The following is a 17,828-nucleotide window of genomic DNA, read 5'->3' as shown; positions in this document are numbered from 1 at the left end:
CCAAATAATAAATAAATAAATAAATAAATAATCTGCTAGCTGTGTTTAGAGTTACCTGGCTGTAGAAGGAAAAATCTGTATGTTCAAATAGCTTAATTTTCCACAGTGAAGGAAAGCCCTCCCAGAGACACTAAGAAAAATGAAACCAAGCCAGCAAAGATATAAACCATTAATTTTATTTCCATTCCTAAAATGTATGTGAATTTATTGATTGATTTGATATTTAGTCTCTTTGCAAAATCATCTCAGAAAATATTCTAAATTTATTAAAATGCATACAGACTATTGCTGAAAATTCTAAGTCCTCTTATTGACCAACTTGTTTTCAAAGCACTTGTGATGATTTTCCAAGGTTTCCATGGTTACAGGGAACAAAGAAATCATCTTGAGACCAGAGTGGAAATTTGATCAGAATAATCCAAACAGTATTTATCTACCTCTTTACAGACTCACAGCTTGCCTATTTTGAGGCGGCTCTTACAAAGCGTATCTAATTATTCAAGGTTTCTCTAATTACAGTGGGCCTTTTTTTTGCCTGCAATTTACTACATTCAGCAAAGTATACATTAGATAATAAGGAAAATGAACCCAAGAACTCTAACTGCTTCATATAGTTTTATGGATATACTGAAGTGTCAAGTACAATCTTCATCTTAAGAATTGAAGACTGGAATGCAGGGAAACAAACTCTGGTGGAATACCAGAATAAAAAACATAACAAAGCTGGGCAGAACTAGGTGTGGCATCCTGGTACATTAATTTTGAAAGCCAGCCCAGTGATACTAAGGACAACAAATAGATTCAGATTTCTTTTAAAAAAAAATCTGTGCTGCTTAGCTTTGGAGTTTTCAACTAGTTAGTATTTCTTTATTTAGTTTGTGAATTATTAAGATTTTTTTGGGACTTCCCTGGTGACGCAGTGGTTAAGAATCCGCCTCCCAATGCAGGGGACATGGATTCGAGCCCTGGTCTGGGAAGATCCCACATGCCGCGGAGCAACTAAGCCTGTGCGCCACAACTACTGAGCCTGTGCTCTAGAGCCTGTGAGCCACAACTCCTGAAGCCCATGCACCTAGAGCTTGTGCTTCACAACAAGAGAAGCCACCACAATGAGAAGCCCGCGTGCCGCAACTAGAGAAAACCCACACACAGCAACAAAGACCCAACGCAGCCAAAGATAAATAAATGAATGAATGAAAAAAAAAGATCTTTTCACGTCTCCCTCTTCAAAGTCTTCTTTTTAGTGATTTAACTGCTAATTAGCATCAACCTCTCAAAGAGAGGGTAAAATTAAAATCTGTTGGGTAATAATTCAAATAAGACAGAAAAAATTTGAAGTTACTGAATAAAGTAAGGTTTGAGGATAATGGTGGACTTCAATTATGAAAGCCCATTGTTTCCTTTAAGGGAGAGTTCAAAGCTGTTTTGTTTTGTTTTTTGTTTTTGATTCTTTGTGAGACAATAGAAAATAGCTAAATAGGTTATAACATAAACTTTTAGCAATGAAATTCAAATTTACCTAAAAAAGGACGTTCCCTTCTCCCAATTAGTTTTTTTGTGTGTGTGTGTGTGTGGCTGTGTTGCGTCTTTGTTGCTGTGTGCGGGCCCTCTCTAGCTGTGGCGAGCAGGGGCTACTCTTTGCTGTAGGTACTCTAGGTATGCAGGCCTCAGCAGTTGTATCACGTGGCCTCAGTAGTTGTGGCTCGTGGGCTCCAGAGCACAGGCTCAACAGCTGTGGCGCACAGGCTTAGTTGCCCCACAGCATGCGGGATCCTCCCGGACCAGGCATTGAACCCGTGGTCCCCACATTGGCAGGCAGACTCTCAACCACTGCACCACGAGGGAAGTCCCCCAATTAGTATTTTAAGTGTAAAACCAAAACCTTAAATTATTCGAGCTCTTCAGGTCTCAACTCCTATTTCACAGCATATCCATAGATGTGAGGGCGCAGGAGCTCCCAGGACAGGGGGGCCTGTAAGTGCTGCAGCTTCAGCTTGGAGAAGCGGGCCCACTCCAGGGCCTTCCAGCTCTCTCTGGTCAGGTTGCACCCATCAAACAGAAGGTACCAGACAGGATTCAGGACCTGTTGCCAGAAGTAATTCCAGGTTGAAGGCTTAGCTGCTACATGCTCCATGAAATAAAAAGCTCCTCCCTGAGAAAGAAAAGAAAAAAAAAAACAACAACACAGCAAGGATTTTAGTTTGGGGAAAAATAATTTATAAGATGATTAAATGTCAGATTTCAGTGGCCCCAAAGGCCAACTTCATGAGAAAACATGGAGAAATTCAAACTTACTACGATACTATTCTGGTTAATAGTGTCATCTTCTGTCAGATTTTATACAGAGTTGCCAATCTATATTTTCTGTTCAGAAAGGTAATACATAATAATAGTTAGAATTTAAAGCAGTTACTGCATGCAAGATCCTGTCCGTAAGGCCTATCACATGTTAACTCAATCCTCACAATACACTTATTTGGTAGTTATTATTATCATTCCTATGTTCTACAGACGAGGAAACAGAGTCATATAGAAAATAAACAACTTGCCCAAGGTCATACAGCTTACAAATGTCAGAATCAGGTTTTTACCTTGGGTGGTCTGGCTCCAGAGGCTGGCAATAGTGTCTCACCAATATTATTTTAGAAAATTCAGAAAATACAGAAAAGTTAAAAAGAAAAACAGTCAACCATCTTTCATCACCTCGGGACAACTACTGTTAAGATTTTGTGGAAGATGGTGGAGTAGAAGGACATGCGCTCATTCCTTCTCGTGAGAGCACCGGCATCACAACTAACTGCTAAACAATCATCGACAGGAAGACACTGGAATGCACCAAAAAAGATACCCCACATCCAAAGACAAAGGAGAAGCTGCAGTGAGATGGTAGGAGGGGTGCAATCACAATAAAATCAAATCCCATAACCACTGGGTGGGTGACTCACAAACTGGAGAACAGTCATACCACAGAAGTCCACCCACTGGAGTTAAGGTTCTGAGCCCCACGTCAAGCTTCCCAGCCTGGGGGGTCTGGAAACAGGAGGAGGAATTTCCAGAGAATCAGACTTTGAAGGCTAGTGGGATTTGATTGCAGAACTTTGACAGGAGTGGGGGAAACAGACTCCACTCTTGGAGGGCACACACAAAGTAGTGTGCACAGGGGGAAGGAGCAGTGACCCCATAGGAGACTGAACCAGACCTACCTGCTAGTGTTGGAGGTTCTCCTGCAGAGGCAGGGGGTGGCTGTGGCTCAACACGGGGACAAGGACACTGGCAGCAGAAGTTCTGGGAAGCACTACTTGGCATGACCCTCCCGAAGTCTGCTATTAGCCCCAACAAAGAGCCTGTAGCCTCCAGTGCTGGGGTTGCCTCGGGCCAAACAACCAACAGGGAGGGAACTCAGCCCCACCCATCAGCAGACAAGCGGATTAAAGTTTTACTGAGCTCTGCCCACCAGAGCAACACCCAGCTCTACCCACCACCAGTCCCTCCCATCAGGAAGCTTGCACAAGCCTCTTAGATAGCCTCATCCACCAGAGGGCAGACAGCAGAAGCAAGAAGAACTACAATCCTGCAGCCGGTGGAACAAAAACCACATTCAAAGAAAGACAAGATGAAAAGGCAGAGGGCTATGTCCCAGATGAAGGAACAAGATAAAACCCCAGAAAAACAACTAAGTGAAGTGGAGATAAGCAACCTTCCAGAAAAAAAATTCAGAGTAATGATAGTGAAGATGATCCAGGACCTTGGAAAAAGAATGGAGGCAAAGATCGAGAAGATGCAAGAATGTTTAACAAAGACCTAGAAGAATTAAAGAACAAACAGACATGAACAATACAATAACTGAAATGAAAAATACACTAGAGGAATCAATAGCAGAATAACTGAGGCAGAAGAACGGATAAGTGACGTGGAAGACAGAATGGTGGAATTCACTGCCACAGAACAGATTAAAGAAAAAAGAATGAAAAGAAATGAAGACAGCCTAAGAGACCTCTGGGACAACATTAAACGCACCAACATTCGTATTACAGGGGTCCCAGAAGGAGAAGAGAGAGAGAAAGGACCCAAGAAAATATTTGAAGAGATTATAGTTGAAAACTTCCCGAACATGGGAAAAGAAATAGCAACCCAAGTCCAGGAAGTGCAGAGAGTCCCATACAGGATAAACCCAAGGAGAAACACGCCAAGACACATAGTAATCAAATTGACAAGAATTAAAGACAAAAATTATTAAAAGCAACAAGGGAAAAATAATATACAAGGGAACTCCCATAAGGTTAACAGCTGATTTCTCAAAAACTCTACAAGCCAGGAGGGAGTGGCACGATATATTTAAAGTGATGAAAGGGAAGAACCTACAACCAAGATTACTCTACCCAGCAAGGATCTCATTCGGATTCGATGGAGAAATCAAAAGCTTTACAGACAAGCAAAAGCTAAGAGAATTCAGCACCACCAAACCAGCTCTACAACAAATGCTAGAGGAACTTCTCTACATGGGAAACACAAGAGAAGAAAAGGACCTACAAAAACAAACCCAAAACAATTAAGAAAATGGAAATAGGAACGTACATATTGATAATTATTGATAATTACATCCTAAGAGACTACTACAAGCAACTCTATGCCAATAAAATGGACAACCTGGAAGAAATGGACAAATTCTTACAAAGGTATAATCCTCCAAGACTGAACCAGGAAGAAATAGAAAGTATGAACAGACCAATCACAAGTAATGAAATTGAAACTGTGATTAAAAATCTTACAACAAACAAAAGTCCAGGACCAGATGGCTTCACAGGTGAATTCTATCAAACATTTAGAGAAGAGCTAACACCCATCCTTCTCAAACTCTTCCAAAAAATCGTAGAGGAAGGAACACTCCCAAACTCATTCTACGAGGCCACCATCACCCTGATACCAAAACCAGACAAAGATACTACAAAAAGAGAAAATTACAGACCAATATCACTGAGGAATATAGATGCAAAAATCCTCAACAAAATACTAGCAAACAGAATCCAACAACACATTAAAAGGATCATACACCATGATCAAGTGGGATTTATCCCAGGGATGCAAGGATTCTTCAATATACGCAAATCAATAAATGTGACACACCATATTAACAAATTGAAGAATAAAAACCATATGATCATGTAAATAGATGCAGAAAAAGCTTTTGACAAAATTCAACACCCATTTATGATAGAAACTCTCCAGAAAGTGGGCATAGAGGGAACATATCTCAACATAATAGAGGCCATATACAACAAACCCAAAGCAAACATCATTCTCAATGGTGAAAAACGGAAAGCATTTCCTCTAAGATCAGGAACAAGACAAGGATGTCCACTCTTGCCACTATTATTCAACATAGTTTTGGAACTCCTAGCCATGGCAATCAGAGAAGAAAAAGAAATAAAAGGAATACAAATTGGAAAAGAAGAAGTAAAACTGTCACTGTTTGCAGATGACATGATGCTATACATAGAGAATCCTAAAGATGCCACCAGAAAACTACTAGAGCTAATCAATGCATTTGGAAAAGTTGCAGGATACAAAATTAATGCACAGAAATCTCTTGCATTCCTATACACTAACAACGAAAGATCATAAAGAGAAGTTAAGGAATCTATCCCATTCACCATTGCAACAAAAATAATAAAATATCTAGGAATAAACCTACCTAATGAGGTAAAAGACCTGCACTCAGAAAACTATAAGACACTGATGAAAGAAATGAAAGATGACACAAACAGATGGAGAGATATACCATGTTCTTGGATTGGAAGAATCAATATTTTGAAAATGACTATACTACCCCAAGCAATCTACAGATTCAATGCAATGCCTATCAAATTACCAATGGCATTTTTTACAGAACTAGAACAAAAAATCTTAAAATTTGTATGGAGACACAAAAGACCCCGAATAGCCAAAGCAGTCTTGAGGGAAAAACACGGAGCTGGAGGAATCAGACTCCCTGACTTCAGACTATACTACAAAGCTACAGTAATCAAGACAATATGGTACTGGCACAAAAACAGAAATATAGATCAATGGAACAGGATAGAAAGCCCAGGGAAAAACCCACGCACCTATGGTCAACTAATCTATGACAAAGGAGGCAAGGATATACAATGGAGAAAAGACAGTCTCTTCATTAAGTGGTGCTGGGAAGACTGGGCAGCTACATGTAAAAGAATTAAATTAGAACACTCCCTAACACCATACACAAAATAAACTCAAAATGGATTAAAGCCCTAAATGTAAGACCAGACATTATAAAACTCTTAGAGGAAAACATAGGAAGAACACTCTTTGACATAAATCACAGCAAGATCTTTTTTGACCCATCTCCTAGAGTAATGGAAATAAAAACAAAAATAAACAAATGGGACCTAATGAAACTTCAAAGCTTTTGCACAGCAAAGGAAACTATAAACAAGATGAAAAGACAACCCTCAGAATGGGAGAAAATATTTGCAAATGAATCAACAGACAAAGGATTAATCTCCAAAATATATAAACAGCACATGCAGCTCAATATTAAAAACACAAACAACCCAATCAAAAAATGGGCAGAAGACCTAAATAGACATTTCTCCAAAGACAACATACAGATGGCCAAGAGGCACATGAAAAGCTGCTCAACATCACTAATCATTTGAGAAATGCAAATCAAAACTACAATGAGGTATCATCTCACACTGGTTAGAATGGGCATCATCAGAAAACCTACAAACAACAAATGCTGGAGAGGGTATAGAGAAAAGGGAACCCTCTTGCACTGTTGGTGGGAATGTAAATTGATACAGCCACTATGGAGAACAGTATGGAGGTTCCTTAAAAAATCTAAATATACAATTACCATATGACCCAGCAATCCCACTACTGGGCATATACCCAGAGAAAACCATAATTCAAAAATACACATGCACCCCAATGTTCGTTGCAGTACTGTTTACAATAGCCAGGTCATGGAAGCAACCTAAATGCCCATTGACAGACGAATGGATAAAGAAGATGTGGTTCATACATACAATGGAATATTACCCAGCCATAAAAAGGAGTGAAATTGGGTCATTTGTGGAGACGTGGATGGGGCTAGAGACTGTCATACAGAGTGAAGTAAGTCAGAAAGAGAAAAACAAATATCGTATATTAACACATATATGTGGAATCTAGAAAAGTGATACAGATGAACTGGTTTGCAAGGCAGAAATAGAGACACAGATGTAGAGAACAAACGTATGGACACCAAGGGGGGAAGCGGGGGTAGGGGTGGTGTGATGAATTGGGAGATTAGGATTGACATATATGCACTAGTATGTATAAAATAGATAACTAATAAGAACCTGCTGTATAAAAAAGTAAAATAAAAATAAAAAAAAAAAACAAAAGATTTTGTGTATACTTTTATATGAATATATATTTTTTTCTAAAACTAGGATTGGAATATACATTCTGTTTTATAACATGTTTTATTTTATTTATGTAGTTGAGTATTATTCTAAAAGATGGTTTAAAATCTTTATGCAATATTTCACACCACTGAAGTTACCATCTCTTATTTAACTGTTCTCATTTAGGCTATTTCCAATTTTACACTGTTACAAATACTGTTACAGTGAGCATCCTTATCCATAAATCTTTGTGACCATCTAAAATTATTTCCAAATAAATAACTTGCTAAAAAGTGGAATTGCTGAATCAAAAGTCTGTGCCTTTTTAAAGCTTTTGGTACAGGTTGTCAAATTGCCCTTTGGAAAAGTTGCAGCAGTTTGCATTCATACTAGCAATAGATGTGAATGCCCATTTCCAATAAACTCCCATCAGTACTTTTTTCTCCTATATCTTTGTCAATTTGATGTGTAATATGGTATTTTTAATAACATGCATAGCTTTAATATTCTTAATCTTAACATCTTTTGTTGACCTTATTGATTATTTGGATTTCTTGTTTTCTAATTTGTCTGTTAATGTCCATTATCAGTTTCCTTCTTTTTTTCTTTTTTCTTTTATTTATTTATTTGGTTGTGCTGGGTCTTAGTTGTGGCAGGCGGGCTCCTTAGTTGTGGCTCACCGGCTCCTTAACTGTGGCATGCTCACTCTTAGTTGCGGCATGCATGTGGGGTCTAGTTCCCTGACCAGGGATCGGACCTGTGCCCCCTGCGTTGCGAGTCTTAACCACTGTGCCACAGGGAAAGTCCCCACTATCGGTTTTCTAATAGGCCGTTGGTTTTTTTCTTACTGATTAGTAAGGGCTTTTAGTATAATTAGACTACGTATACTACAAATGTTTTCCCTTGTTTGTTGTTTGTCTTTTAATTACGATTTTTTAAACTTCCCCTTCTTTTATTTAAAAAAAAAATCTTTAAATTCATCTGAGTATTGTTCTTAGGCTCTGCTTTGCAAACCTGTGGGCGTCTGAATCCATACCAAGTACTGCCTGAGACTAAATAACCATGTCTTATACTTTTCTTTTTTTAGTTCATTAGTTCATGTCTTTTATTAACCAATATACAATTACTTGTCTTCTGGTTTGTTGAAACAATAGGTCAGACAATATTTGCCACAATAATGTTTGTCAAAGTGGCTGGCCATAAAAACTCCACACCACATTTATCTGAAGGGCACTCCTGACGAAGGTGACTGCTTTTGCCATTCTGATCCACCTTACAGTATTTCAGGACAGCCAGCTTAACCTTCTTTCTCTCTCTCTGTCTCTCTTTTTTTTTCTTTTGGCCGTGAGGCTTGTGGGATCTTAGTTTCCCAAACAGGGATAGAACCTGGGCCCTCAGCAGTGAGAGTGCAGAGTCCTAACCACTGGACTGCCAGGGAATTCCCAACCCTCTTTCTCTTATGCTTTTTCTTCTTGGGAGTGGTGTAAGACTTCTTCCTTTTCTTAGTACCAGCACGAAGTCTCAACAGAAGATGAAGAGTGGACTCCTTTTGACTGTTGTAGTCAGACAAAGTACGTCCATCTTCCAGTTGCTTGCCAGCAAAAATCAATCTTTGCTGGTTAGAAGGAATTACATCCTTATCTTGGATCTTGGCGTTTACATTTTCTGTTGTATCCGAGGGTTCGACCTCGAGAGTGATGGTCTTCCCTGTCAGGATCTTCACAAAAATCTGCATCCTGGTGGCAGCACCACCACAGATGGTGGATCCAAAAAGCCTGTCTTATACTTTTGTACCATTGTCACAGGATGTAAATGACCATTGTCACAGGATGTAAATGATAGGATTTATTTTATTAAAATACTGCATCATCTAAAAGTGTTACTAAATTCATGGTTATATTTTGTCATTAGGTATTTTATTTGGTCAGTGGATGCTGTGTGTAAATTACTGTCATACAGGAGTTAGTAACTGCTGCTTTCATCTAGGACGGTCCTGTAAATATAGGTCAGGTCTGGACACAGTAGAGGCTACACATTATTAAGGAGTCTTCAGAAGTTTTCTACTTATCTACCTCTGGGGTGAAGGGGGAAAGGGACCAATGATTACCTCCCAAACCCAGGGTGACTGTCCCACTCTCCTTAGCCTCTTCTAGCCTCCCTAGTGTTGGCTATCCCAGGCAGAGTTTAGAGATGGAGTTCCTCCAAATCTATGGGTAAGTGTAAGAACTGTGTTCAGGAATGGAAAACTTGAAATTTCCTGATTGAAATATTTTTTCCCATAGAAGAGGACAGGAGAGAAGAGGCGATCCACGCCTGGGGAGGTTGCTGATACCCTCTGGGTTACACAGGTTAAGCTAGAGATGCCTGTTACCCATTCAGGTGACTGTCGAGTAGACAGCTGGATATGAAGATCTGGGGTTAGAAGAGAAGTCTGAGCTTGATACTTAGATCTGGAAGCCATTTGTGTATGCATGGTAATTGAAAACATTGGGGGTACATGAGATTGCACAGGGGGTGTATGTAAGTGAAATGAGAGCTAAAAAAGAAACTCCAGCGTTTAGGGGATGGGCAGAGGAAGAAAAGCCAGCAAAAGTGGTAGAAATGTTGAAGTCAGATAAAAAGCCCCAGTGACAAGCACTGTGGTACAGCGATAAGAATATTTGCATTAAAGTCAGACATAGTGGCTGTGTAACTTGAGGCAAGTTTCTTAACTCCTCTGGGTCTGTTTCCCCAATCCAACATGAAGGCAATACCTGCTTTAAAGGACTGTTTCCTACATGAGAATGTAGGAAAACTCCTGGTTCTGTTCAGCAGAGAATGGGTGCTTCGGAGGAGCTAAGGAAGACTACCAAGAATATGATCCCCTAAGGGCACTCTCAGTGCTTAAACCAGAGATGACCATTATTTGCTTTGCAGAGGTGTTGTGAGATTAGTAACACTGTAGGCAAAACATCTAACTGTGCCCAGTCTTAGGACACAAGAACCCAGGATTTGCGTATCAGAATCAGACTTTTTTTCAGTTACTACTTTGACATTGGCGTATCCTTGAGCCAAAGACAGAATTACAGTTGGCCCTCAGTATCCACAAGTTCTGCATCCTTGGATTCAACCAAATGCAGATCAAAAATATTTGGGAAAAATCCAGAAAGTTCCAGAAAAGCAAAACTTGAATTTGCCACGTGCTGGCACCTGTTTACATAGCATTTACATTGTATTAGGTATTATAAGTAATCTAGAGGTAATTTAAGGTATATGGGAGGATGTGCATAAGTTACATGCAGATACTGCACCAGTTTATATAAGGGACTTAAGCTTCTGTAGATTTTGGTATCTGTGGCGGGGACAGGGAAGGACCCCGAGGAAATTGAGGGATGACTGTATATTATTGCCTCTAAACACTATCTTCAAGTCCTTTTCTTCCTGAGAAACTTCCTCTGTTAGAAAATAAGACTGGGGATTACAGAACATACATTTCCTCTAGTATAGTAAATTCAAATGTTAAGATATCCATACTTGAGACTTCCCTGGTGGCACAGAGGTTAAGAATCCGCCTGACAATGCAGGGGACACGGGTTCGAGCCCTGGTCTGGGAAGATCCCACATGCCGCGGAGCAACTAAGCCCGTGTGCCACAACTACTGAGCCTGTGCTCTAGAGCCTGTGAGCCACAACTATGGAGCCCATGAGCCACAACAACCAAAGCCCACGCGCCTAGAGTCTGTGCTCCACAACAAGAGAAGCCACCTCAATGAGAAGCCTTCACGCCGCAACTAGAGAAAGCCCGTGCACAGCAACAAAGACCCAACGCAGCCAAAAATAAACAATAAATTAATTAATTAATTTAAAAAAAGATATCCATACTTTATGTTCACCTATGTTTAGAATAAAACTATTTTAAACTAGTTTTTAAACAAACAATAAAGGTAATATGTGAAAATTACATATAGGTATAAAGAATTTCAAACTATACAGAGAGGTATAAAATGAAAAGTAATTCCTTCCCCTCATCCAGTTCCCTTCCCAAGAGGTAACCACTGTTAATAGTTTCTTGTGTATCATTCCCATTAACATAAATACTTATATAGATATATTCTCCCCCCCACACACAAATGGACTTATACTCTATATAATATTCTATGCTTTCATTGCATAGAACACTTTCATTTCATTTAACACTGTCTCTTGAGGAGATAGTTTTTTCATATCAACATAGGTAACTCTTCCTTGTTCTTTTAACAGCTGCACAGAAATCCTTTATACGATGCGACAGTTTCCTTAACAGCCTCCTACCTCCTATTGCTGGATGTTTAGGTTATTTCCAATTTGTGGTATTACAAATACTGTAATGAATATTTTCGCATATGAATGAGTTTTTGCACATTTGTGCAGTATAGCTATAGGATAAATTCCTATTGGATGAAGGAGGAAGTGTCCTTGAAAATTTGATATTATCAAATTGCCCTCCAAAGAGGGCACTTCCTCCAATTGGGGTACCCAGTCCCCCAAACTCACCCCAACACCATATTGAACTTAAAAGTCTCTGACAGTGTAGTAGGTAAAAATAGTGTCTTGCTTTAATTTCTTCTTAATTGAAGTATAGTTGATTTATAATATTATATTAGTTTCAGGTGTACAACATAGTGATTCAGAATTTTTATAGATTATACTTCATTTAAAGTTATTACAAAATAATGGCTATATTTCCCTGTGCTCTAGAATATATCCTTGTTGCTTATTTATTTTATACATAGTAGTTTGTATCTCTTAATCCCACACCACTATCTTGCCCCTCCCCCCTTCCCTCTCCCCTCTGGTAACCACTAGTTTGTTCTCTATATCTGTGAGTCTATTTCTGTTTGTTATATACATTCGTTTGTTTTATTTTTAAGATTCCACGTATAGGTGATATTAATTTGCTCTTTTATTGCAAGACTAAACATTTATATCATATATTGGCTATTTTTATTTATATTTCTGTTCCTGTGCTTTGCTTACTTTTCTCTTTTTTAAAAAACTGATTTAAGAATTCTATTGATCTTGATTTGTAACGTCTTTTATTTTTTTTATTAAAAAAATTTTTTTAAAATTAATTAATTAATTTAGTTTTGGCTGCCCTGGGTCTTTGTAGCTGCACGCAGGCTTTCTCTAGTTGCTGCGAGCGGGGGCTACTCTTCGTTGCAGTGCAAGGGCTTCTCATTGCAGTGGCTTCTCTAGTTGCAGAGCACGGGCTCTAGGCACGCGAGCTTCCGTAGTTGTGGCATGCCAGCTCAGTAGTTGCAGCTTGCGGGCTCTAGAGCGCAGGCTCAGTAGTTGTGGCACATGGGCTTAGTTGCTCCGTGGCATGTGGGATATTCCCGGACCAGGGATCAAACCCGTGTTCTGCTTTGGCGGCAGATTCTTAACCACTGGACCACCAGGGAAGTCCTATAATGTCTTTTAATATGAAGTTAACGCATTATCTATCATCCTTGGCAAATATTTTTTACAAACTTTTTTGTACTTTTAAGTTTTTTTATAGTCCTTTTTTTTCTCTGCAGGAGTTCTAAAGTTTTACATATTCATGTATTATCAATCTTTTCCTATATAGCTTCTTTTCCACTCTAAGATTTTTTAAAAATTCAGCAGTGTCTTCTCTAGTAGTTCTACTTTTTATGTTAGGGTGTTTGATCTACCTGAAATTGATAGGGCTGCCCTTGGTGATAGTGGTTACTACTAACCAGCCCTCACACCCCGTACTCACCGGCCTCAGCACTCTGCACACTTCCTGGAGGATCCGCTCCTGGTTCTTCACAGAGCACAGGACCAGTGTGCAGACCACCACATCCATGGAGTCGTCGGCCACCTGGTGCAGGTCCTCCCCGGCAGCCACCAGGAAGCGCTCAAACTGCAGGTGTCGGTTCTCAGCAATGCTCTTGATCAGGAACTTCTCAAAGTTGGGGTTGGGATCAATACAGGTCACCCGGCATCCAGGCGGGTAGAACTTGAAGTTGGGCCCTGTGCCACAGCCCAGCTCCAGCAGGGAGAGCTTCCCGGAGGGGCCTGCGAACTCCTGTAGATTGCTGAAGAGCTCCTGCTTCTTGCTCGCCATCTGTTCGTTGTACATCACAGTGAACCTTGCCAAGAAGTAGGGGAGTGATTTTTTGCATATCCAGTTCCACAAGCCCAGAAAGTCTAGCAGGTACATGGGAAATGCCAGGATGCAGACGGCCAGCCGGAGGATAAAAATGGTAAGCGCCATCACTCAGAAGAGAAGAAAACAGATCAACAGTTAGAGGCCTGACTCTAATTGCAGGAAGTAGGTTTCTGGCCACATTCCAGAGCCAGTCAGCTCAGAGGAAGGAACTGGTTGTTCTGGAAAGACACAGCTGAAGTAAAATCTATGGCCAGAGGCCCATTTCTCCCAGTTAATAGATGTTTGCCAAAAGTTGCCTCATAGCTTACTTTTCATGAAGTAAAATGAGAGGGTTCTCAGCTTTTCCTTAGAAGGAAAGCTGATTACAACCCCTTATTACAAATCTATTCCTGCTTGGAGACTACTGCAAGTTTCCTGCTGAAGTTTTAAATGCACAGCATACTTACAGCCTGTCTGGTTCTCCAGTGACCTCTGCTAAGAAAACAGAATCCGTGGGTGGAGCCTGGTTAAACCACACCAGAAAGCCACTGCCAAAGGCCATTTATTACGTGACCCTCCTACTTCCCTTCCATCCCGCCCTCATTTGTTTTTTATTTTTTTATTTTTTTTTTAACCCTCATTTGTTTTTAAACAAATTTTTTTTTTCTGCTGATTTTATTTATTTCTTTATTTTTTGTCTCTTGTGGATGCCATTTTTTTTTTTTTTTTTGGGCTGCATTGGGTCTTCGTTGCTGTGGGTGGGTTTCTCATTCCGGTGGCTTCTCTTGTTGCAGAGCACGGGCTCTAGGCGCGTGGGCTTCAGTAGTTGTGGCACACGGGCTCAGTAGTTGTTATAGCAGCCTGTATTTTAAAGAGCATTTCCCCCACCCCCTTTTTTTCTTGAGTCTCTGTAGGCAGTATTTTAGTTTTCTCCTGGGTGTTTACATTTCAAAGACATTCTCAACTTCAAGGACAGAGAAAGAATGAAGTTTTTCTCCTAGGAGTTTTGGGGTGTATTTCTCTATTATCAGAAGTCTAGGGTGACTACTATTTAAATGTTTTCTTTGTATTAGGGGTTGGGCAACATGAGGCACTCTGTTTCAATCACCACAACATCCTCCCATTTGCTCTCCTCACTTTCCCAGGGATTCTACCTCTTAGCATCCTAGTCAGGCTTTCTCACAAGTACTTGGACCTTAATCTGCAGTAGCTTGTGCCCTCCTAACTTTGCAAAATGTCACATAAAGGTCTCCAACTTATTATTCTGCTCTTATACCTTGTCTGCCAGCCCCGAAGCTAGCAGAGTAGTGGACAACTGCATGTTCTTCTCTAACTTCAGCTCTTCATCCAACTGTCTAACTCAAGCTTCAGCCTCTATTTGGGCATCAGTGGCCACAGAACTGCCCACAGGAGAGGACAGCCCACCGCAGCAGCCATTTGTTTCCCTTCTTTGCCACAGTGTGCTCTGCTCAGTTCCTCGAACAAATGCATCAACACACCCAGCTTTTTCAGGGTGCCCCTGTACTCACACATTGGTCCACAAGCATCTAACATACAGGCCACCCCTCCTGACATAGAGGTTGATGTCTAACTCAGGATATCATCCTCAAATGCCTCTTTCCCAGGGCTTGTTTCTTCAGTCTCCTGGCTGCCTTATCAGTTGTTAGTTCACAACCTGGCTGCTGTACACACTGAGCAAGGAGAGACTGAAGAAAGAAGCAGACCACTCCAGATTGGTAGCTGGCAGGTTTCATAAGAAGGGAGCTTACTTATGAGGCTTGTCTTAGATGGCCACGAGATGAGTAGATCTCCACGCCCACCACCAGAATCATAAAAGTTTAGATAGAGGCCTTAACTGGGATCTGTCACCTCCACAGTCCAGATGGTCTCAACACCTTACTCTCTCAAAGCTGTATCCTTGGAACAGCTCCCATTGTGGGAACAGTGGTAAGAATGGACATTTCAAGGACAGTTGAGGGAATGAGGAACCTCTGATTGCCTGGGTCCAGCCCATCAGTCAGTCTGATCACGTCCTCTTGATGACCTCCTCCAATATACTTTGTGTCCTTTTTTTTTGACCATACCCCGGGGCATGCAGGATAATAGTTCCCCCACCAGGGATCGAACTTGCCCCCCTCCCCTGCAGTGGAAGCACGAAGTCTTAACCACTGAACAGCCAGGGAAGTCCAGTTTGTGTCCTTTTTTTAGTCAGTTTATCTAGAGGTTTTTCACTTGTATTGATCTTTTCATAAAACTACCTTTTAAGTTTTGTTAATTTTTCTCTAGTGTTTGTTTTCTATTTCATTATTTCTGGACTTTATTGTTTTTTTTCTACTTACATTGAATTTAATTTGATCATCTTTCACTTCTGAAGTTGAAAACTTTAATGATATAAGCCCCCTTGCCTCTTCTAATGTAAGTATTTGAAGCTATAAGTTTTTCTTATAGCACTGTTTTAGGTGGATACACGAAGTCTGATGTACTGTGTTTTCATTTTCATTCAATTTAAGATATTTTCTAATTTTCCTTGTGATTTTTTTCTTTGACCCCATGGATTATTTAGAAGTTGTTTAAATATTTGGGGCTTTCATAGGTATCTACGTATATTGATTTCTAATTTAATTTTATTGTCACAGAACATACTATGTGGGCTTCAATCTTTTGAAGTCTATTTAAATTTGCTTTATGGCCCAGAATATATTTTTTCTCAGAAAATGGTCCCTGTTCATTGAAAAGAATGTGTATTCTGAAGTTGTCAGGTGTAATGTTCTATAAATGTCAATTAAGTTAAGGTAGTTGAAAGTGTCATTCAGATCTTCTGTATTCTTATTATTTAGTTGCTCTGTCAATTATAGTGAGAGATGTCTTACATCTACAATTATGATTGTGAATTTGTTTCTCCCTTTAGTTATTTCAGTTTTTGCTTCATGTATTTTGAGACTCCATTATTAGGCACAAATATATTTATAATAGTTGTAGCTGCCTGATATATTTCCTTTTCATCATTATGAAGTGTCCTTCTTTGTTTTTAGCGTTTATTTTTGTCCTGAAGTCTATTTTGTCTGGTGTGTATTTAGCCACTCCTTATGCTTTCTAATGTTTCCTCTTTCCAACTTTATTTATTTATTTTTTATTGGAGTATAATTGCTGTACAGTGTTGTGTTGGTTTCTGCTGTACAATGAAGTGAATCAGCTATATGTATACATATGTCCCCTCCCTCTTGGACCTCCCTCCCATCCCCACCCCATCCCACCCGTCTAGGCCATCACAGAGCACCGAACTGAGCTTCCTGTGCTCTATAGCAGGTTCCCACTAGCTATCTATTTTAGACATGGTAGTGTATATATGTCAATCCTAATCTCCCAATTCGACCCACCCTCCCCTTCCCCCACTGTATCCACATGTCCGTTCTCTACGTCTGTGTCTCTATTCCTGCCCTGGAAATAGGTTCATCTGTACCATTTTTCTAGATTGCACATATATGCATTAGTATACGATATTTGTTTTCCTCTTTCTGACTTACTTCACTCTGTATGACAGTCTCCGAGTCCAACCACATCTCTACAAATGACCCAATTTCGTTCCTTTTTATGGCTGAGTAATATTCCATTGTATATATGTACCACATCTTCTTTATCCGTTCATCTGTCGATGGACACTTAGGTTGTTTCCATGTGCTGGCTATTGTAATAGAGCTGCAATGAACATTGGGGTACATGTGTTCTTTTGAATTATGGTTTTCTCAGGGTATATGCCCAGTAGTGGGATTGCTGGGTCATATGGTAGTCCTATTTTAGTTTTTTGAGGAACCGCCATACTGTTCTCCATAGTGGCTGTATCAATTTACATTCCCACCAACAGTGCAAGAGGGTTCCCTTTTTTCCACACCCTCTCCAGCATTTATTGTTTGTAGATTGTTTGATGACGGCCATTCTGACTGGTGTGAGGTATTACCTCACTGTAGTTTTGTTTTGCATCTCTCTAATAATTAGTGATGTTGAGCATCTTTACATGTGCCTCTTGGCCACCTGTATGTCTTCTTTGGAGAGATGTCTATTTAGGTCTTCCATCCATTTTTTGATTGGGTTGTTTGTTTTTTTGATATTGAGCTCTATGAGCTGCTTGTATATTTTGGAGATTAATCCTTTGTCCATTGATTTGTTTGCAAATATTTTCTCCCATTCTGAGAGTTGTCTTTTTGTCTTGTTTATGGTTTCCTTTGCTGTGCAAAAGCTTAAGTTTAATTAGGTCCCATTTGTTTATTTTTGTTTTTATTTTCATTACTCTAGGAGATGAGTCAAAAA

The 17,828-nt window shown here is 39.9% G+C and overlaps 2 protein-coding genes across 2 annotated transcripts; both read right to left on the bottom strand.

Annotated features, from left to right (window-relative positions):
• Positions 1-204: 204 nt before the first annotated feature.
• Positions 205-13,974, bottom strand: TMT1A (thiol methyltransferase 1A). Its single transcript, XM_068560867.1, has 2 exons — positions 13,152-13,974; positions 205-2,152 (listed from the first exon to the last, which is right to left on the bottom strand). Exons 1-2 carry the CDS (start codon positions 13,647-13,649, stop codon positions 1,916-1,918), a joined length of 735 nt encoding a protein of 244 aa, XP_068416968.1. The 5' UTR covers positions 13,650-13,974; the 3' UTR covers positions 205-1,915.
• LOC137775198 (ubiquitin-ribosomal protein eS31 fusion protein-like) lies at positions 8,554-9,147 on the bottom strand. Its single transcript, XM_068560869.1, has 2 exons — positions 8,860-9,147; positions 8,554-8,714 (listed from the first exon to the last, which is right to left on the bottom strand). Exons 1-2 carry the CDS (start codon positions 9,145-9,147, stop codon positions 8,568-8,570), a joined length of 435 nt encoding a protein of 144 aa, XP_068416970.1. The 3' UTR covers positions 8,554-8,567.
• Positions 13,975-17,828: the final 3,854 nt, after the last annotated feature.

The sequence above is a fragment of the Eschrichtius robustus genome, chromosome 13, assembly GCF_028021215.1.
Source record: "Eschrichtius robustus isolate mEscRob2 chromosome 13, mEscRob2.pri, whole genome shotgun sequence".
Lineage (NCBI taxonomy): Eukaryota > Metazoa > Chordata > Mammalia > Artiodactyla > Eschrichtiidae > Eschrichtius > Eschrichtius robustus.
Note: the sequence above shows the minus strand (reverse complement) of the source record. Positions and strands in the feature narration are given on the sequence as shown.

Coding starts and splice junctions, on each gene's coding strand:
- LOC137775198 (XM_068560869.1), bottom strand. CDS start 9,147: ATGCAGATTTTTGTGAAGATCCTGACAGGGAAGACCATCACTCTCGAG. Junction 8,715..8,859: donor AAAAGCATAAGAGAAAGAGG/GTTGGGAATTCC, acceptor GAGAGAAAGAAG/GTTAAGCTGGCTGTCCTGAA.
- TMT1A (XM_068560867.1), bottom strand. CDS start 13,649: ATGGCGCTTACCATTTTTATCCTCCGGCTGGCCGTCTGCATCCTGGCA. Junction 2,153..13,151: donor TGTGCAGAGTGCTGAGGCCG/GTGAGTACGGGG, acceptor TTTCTTTCTCAG/GGAGGAGCTTTTTATTTCAT.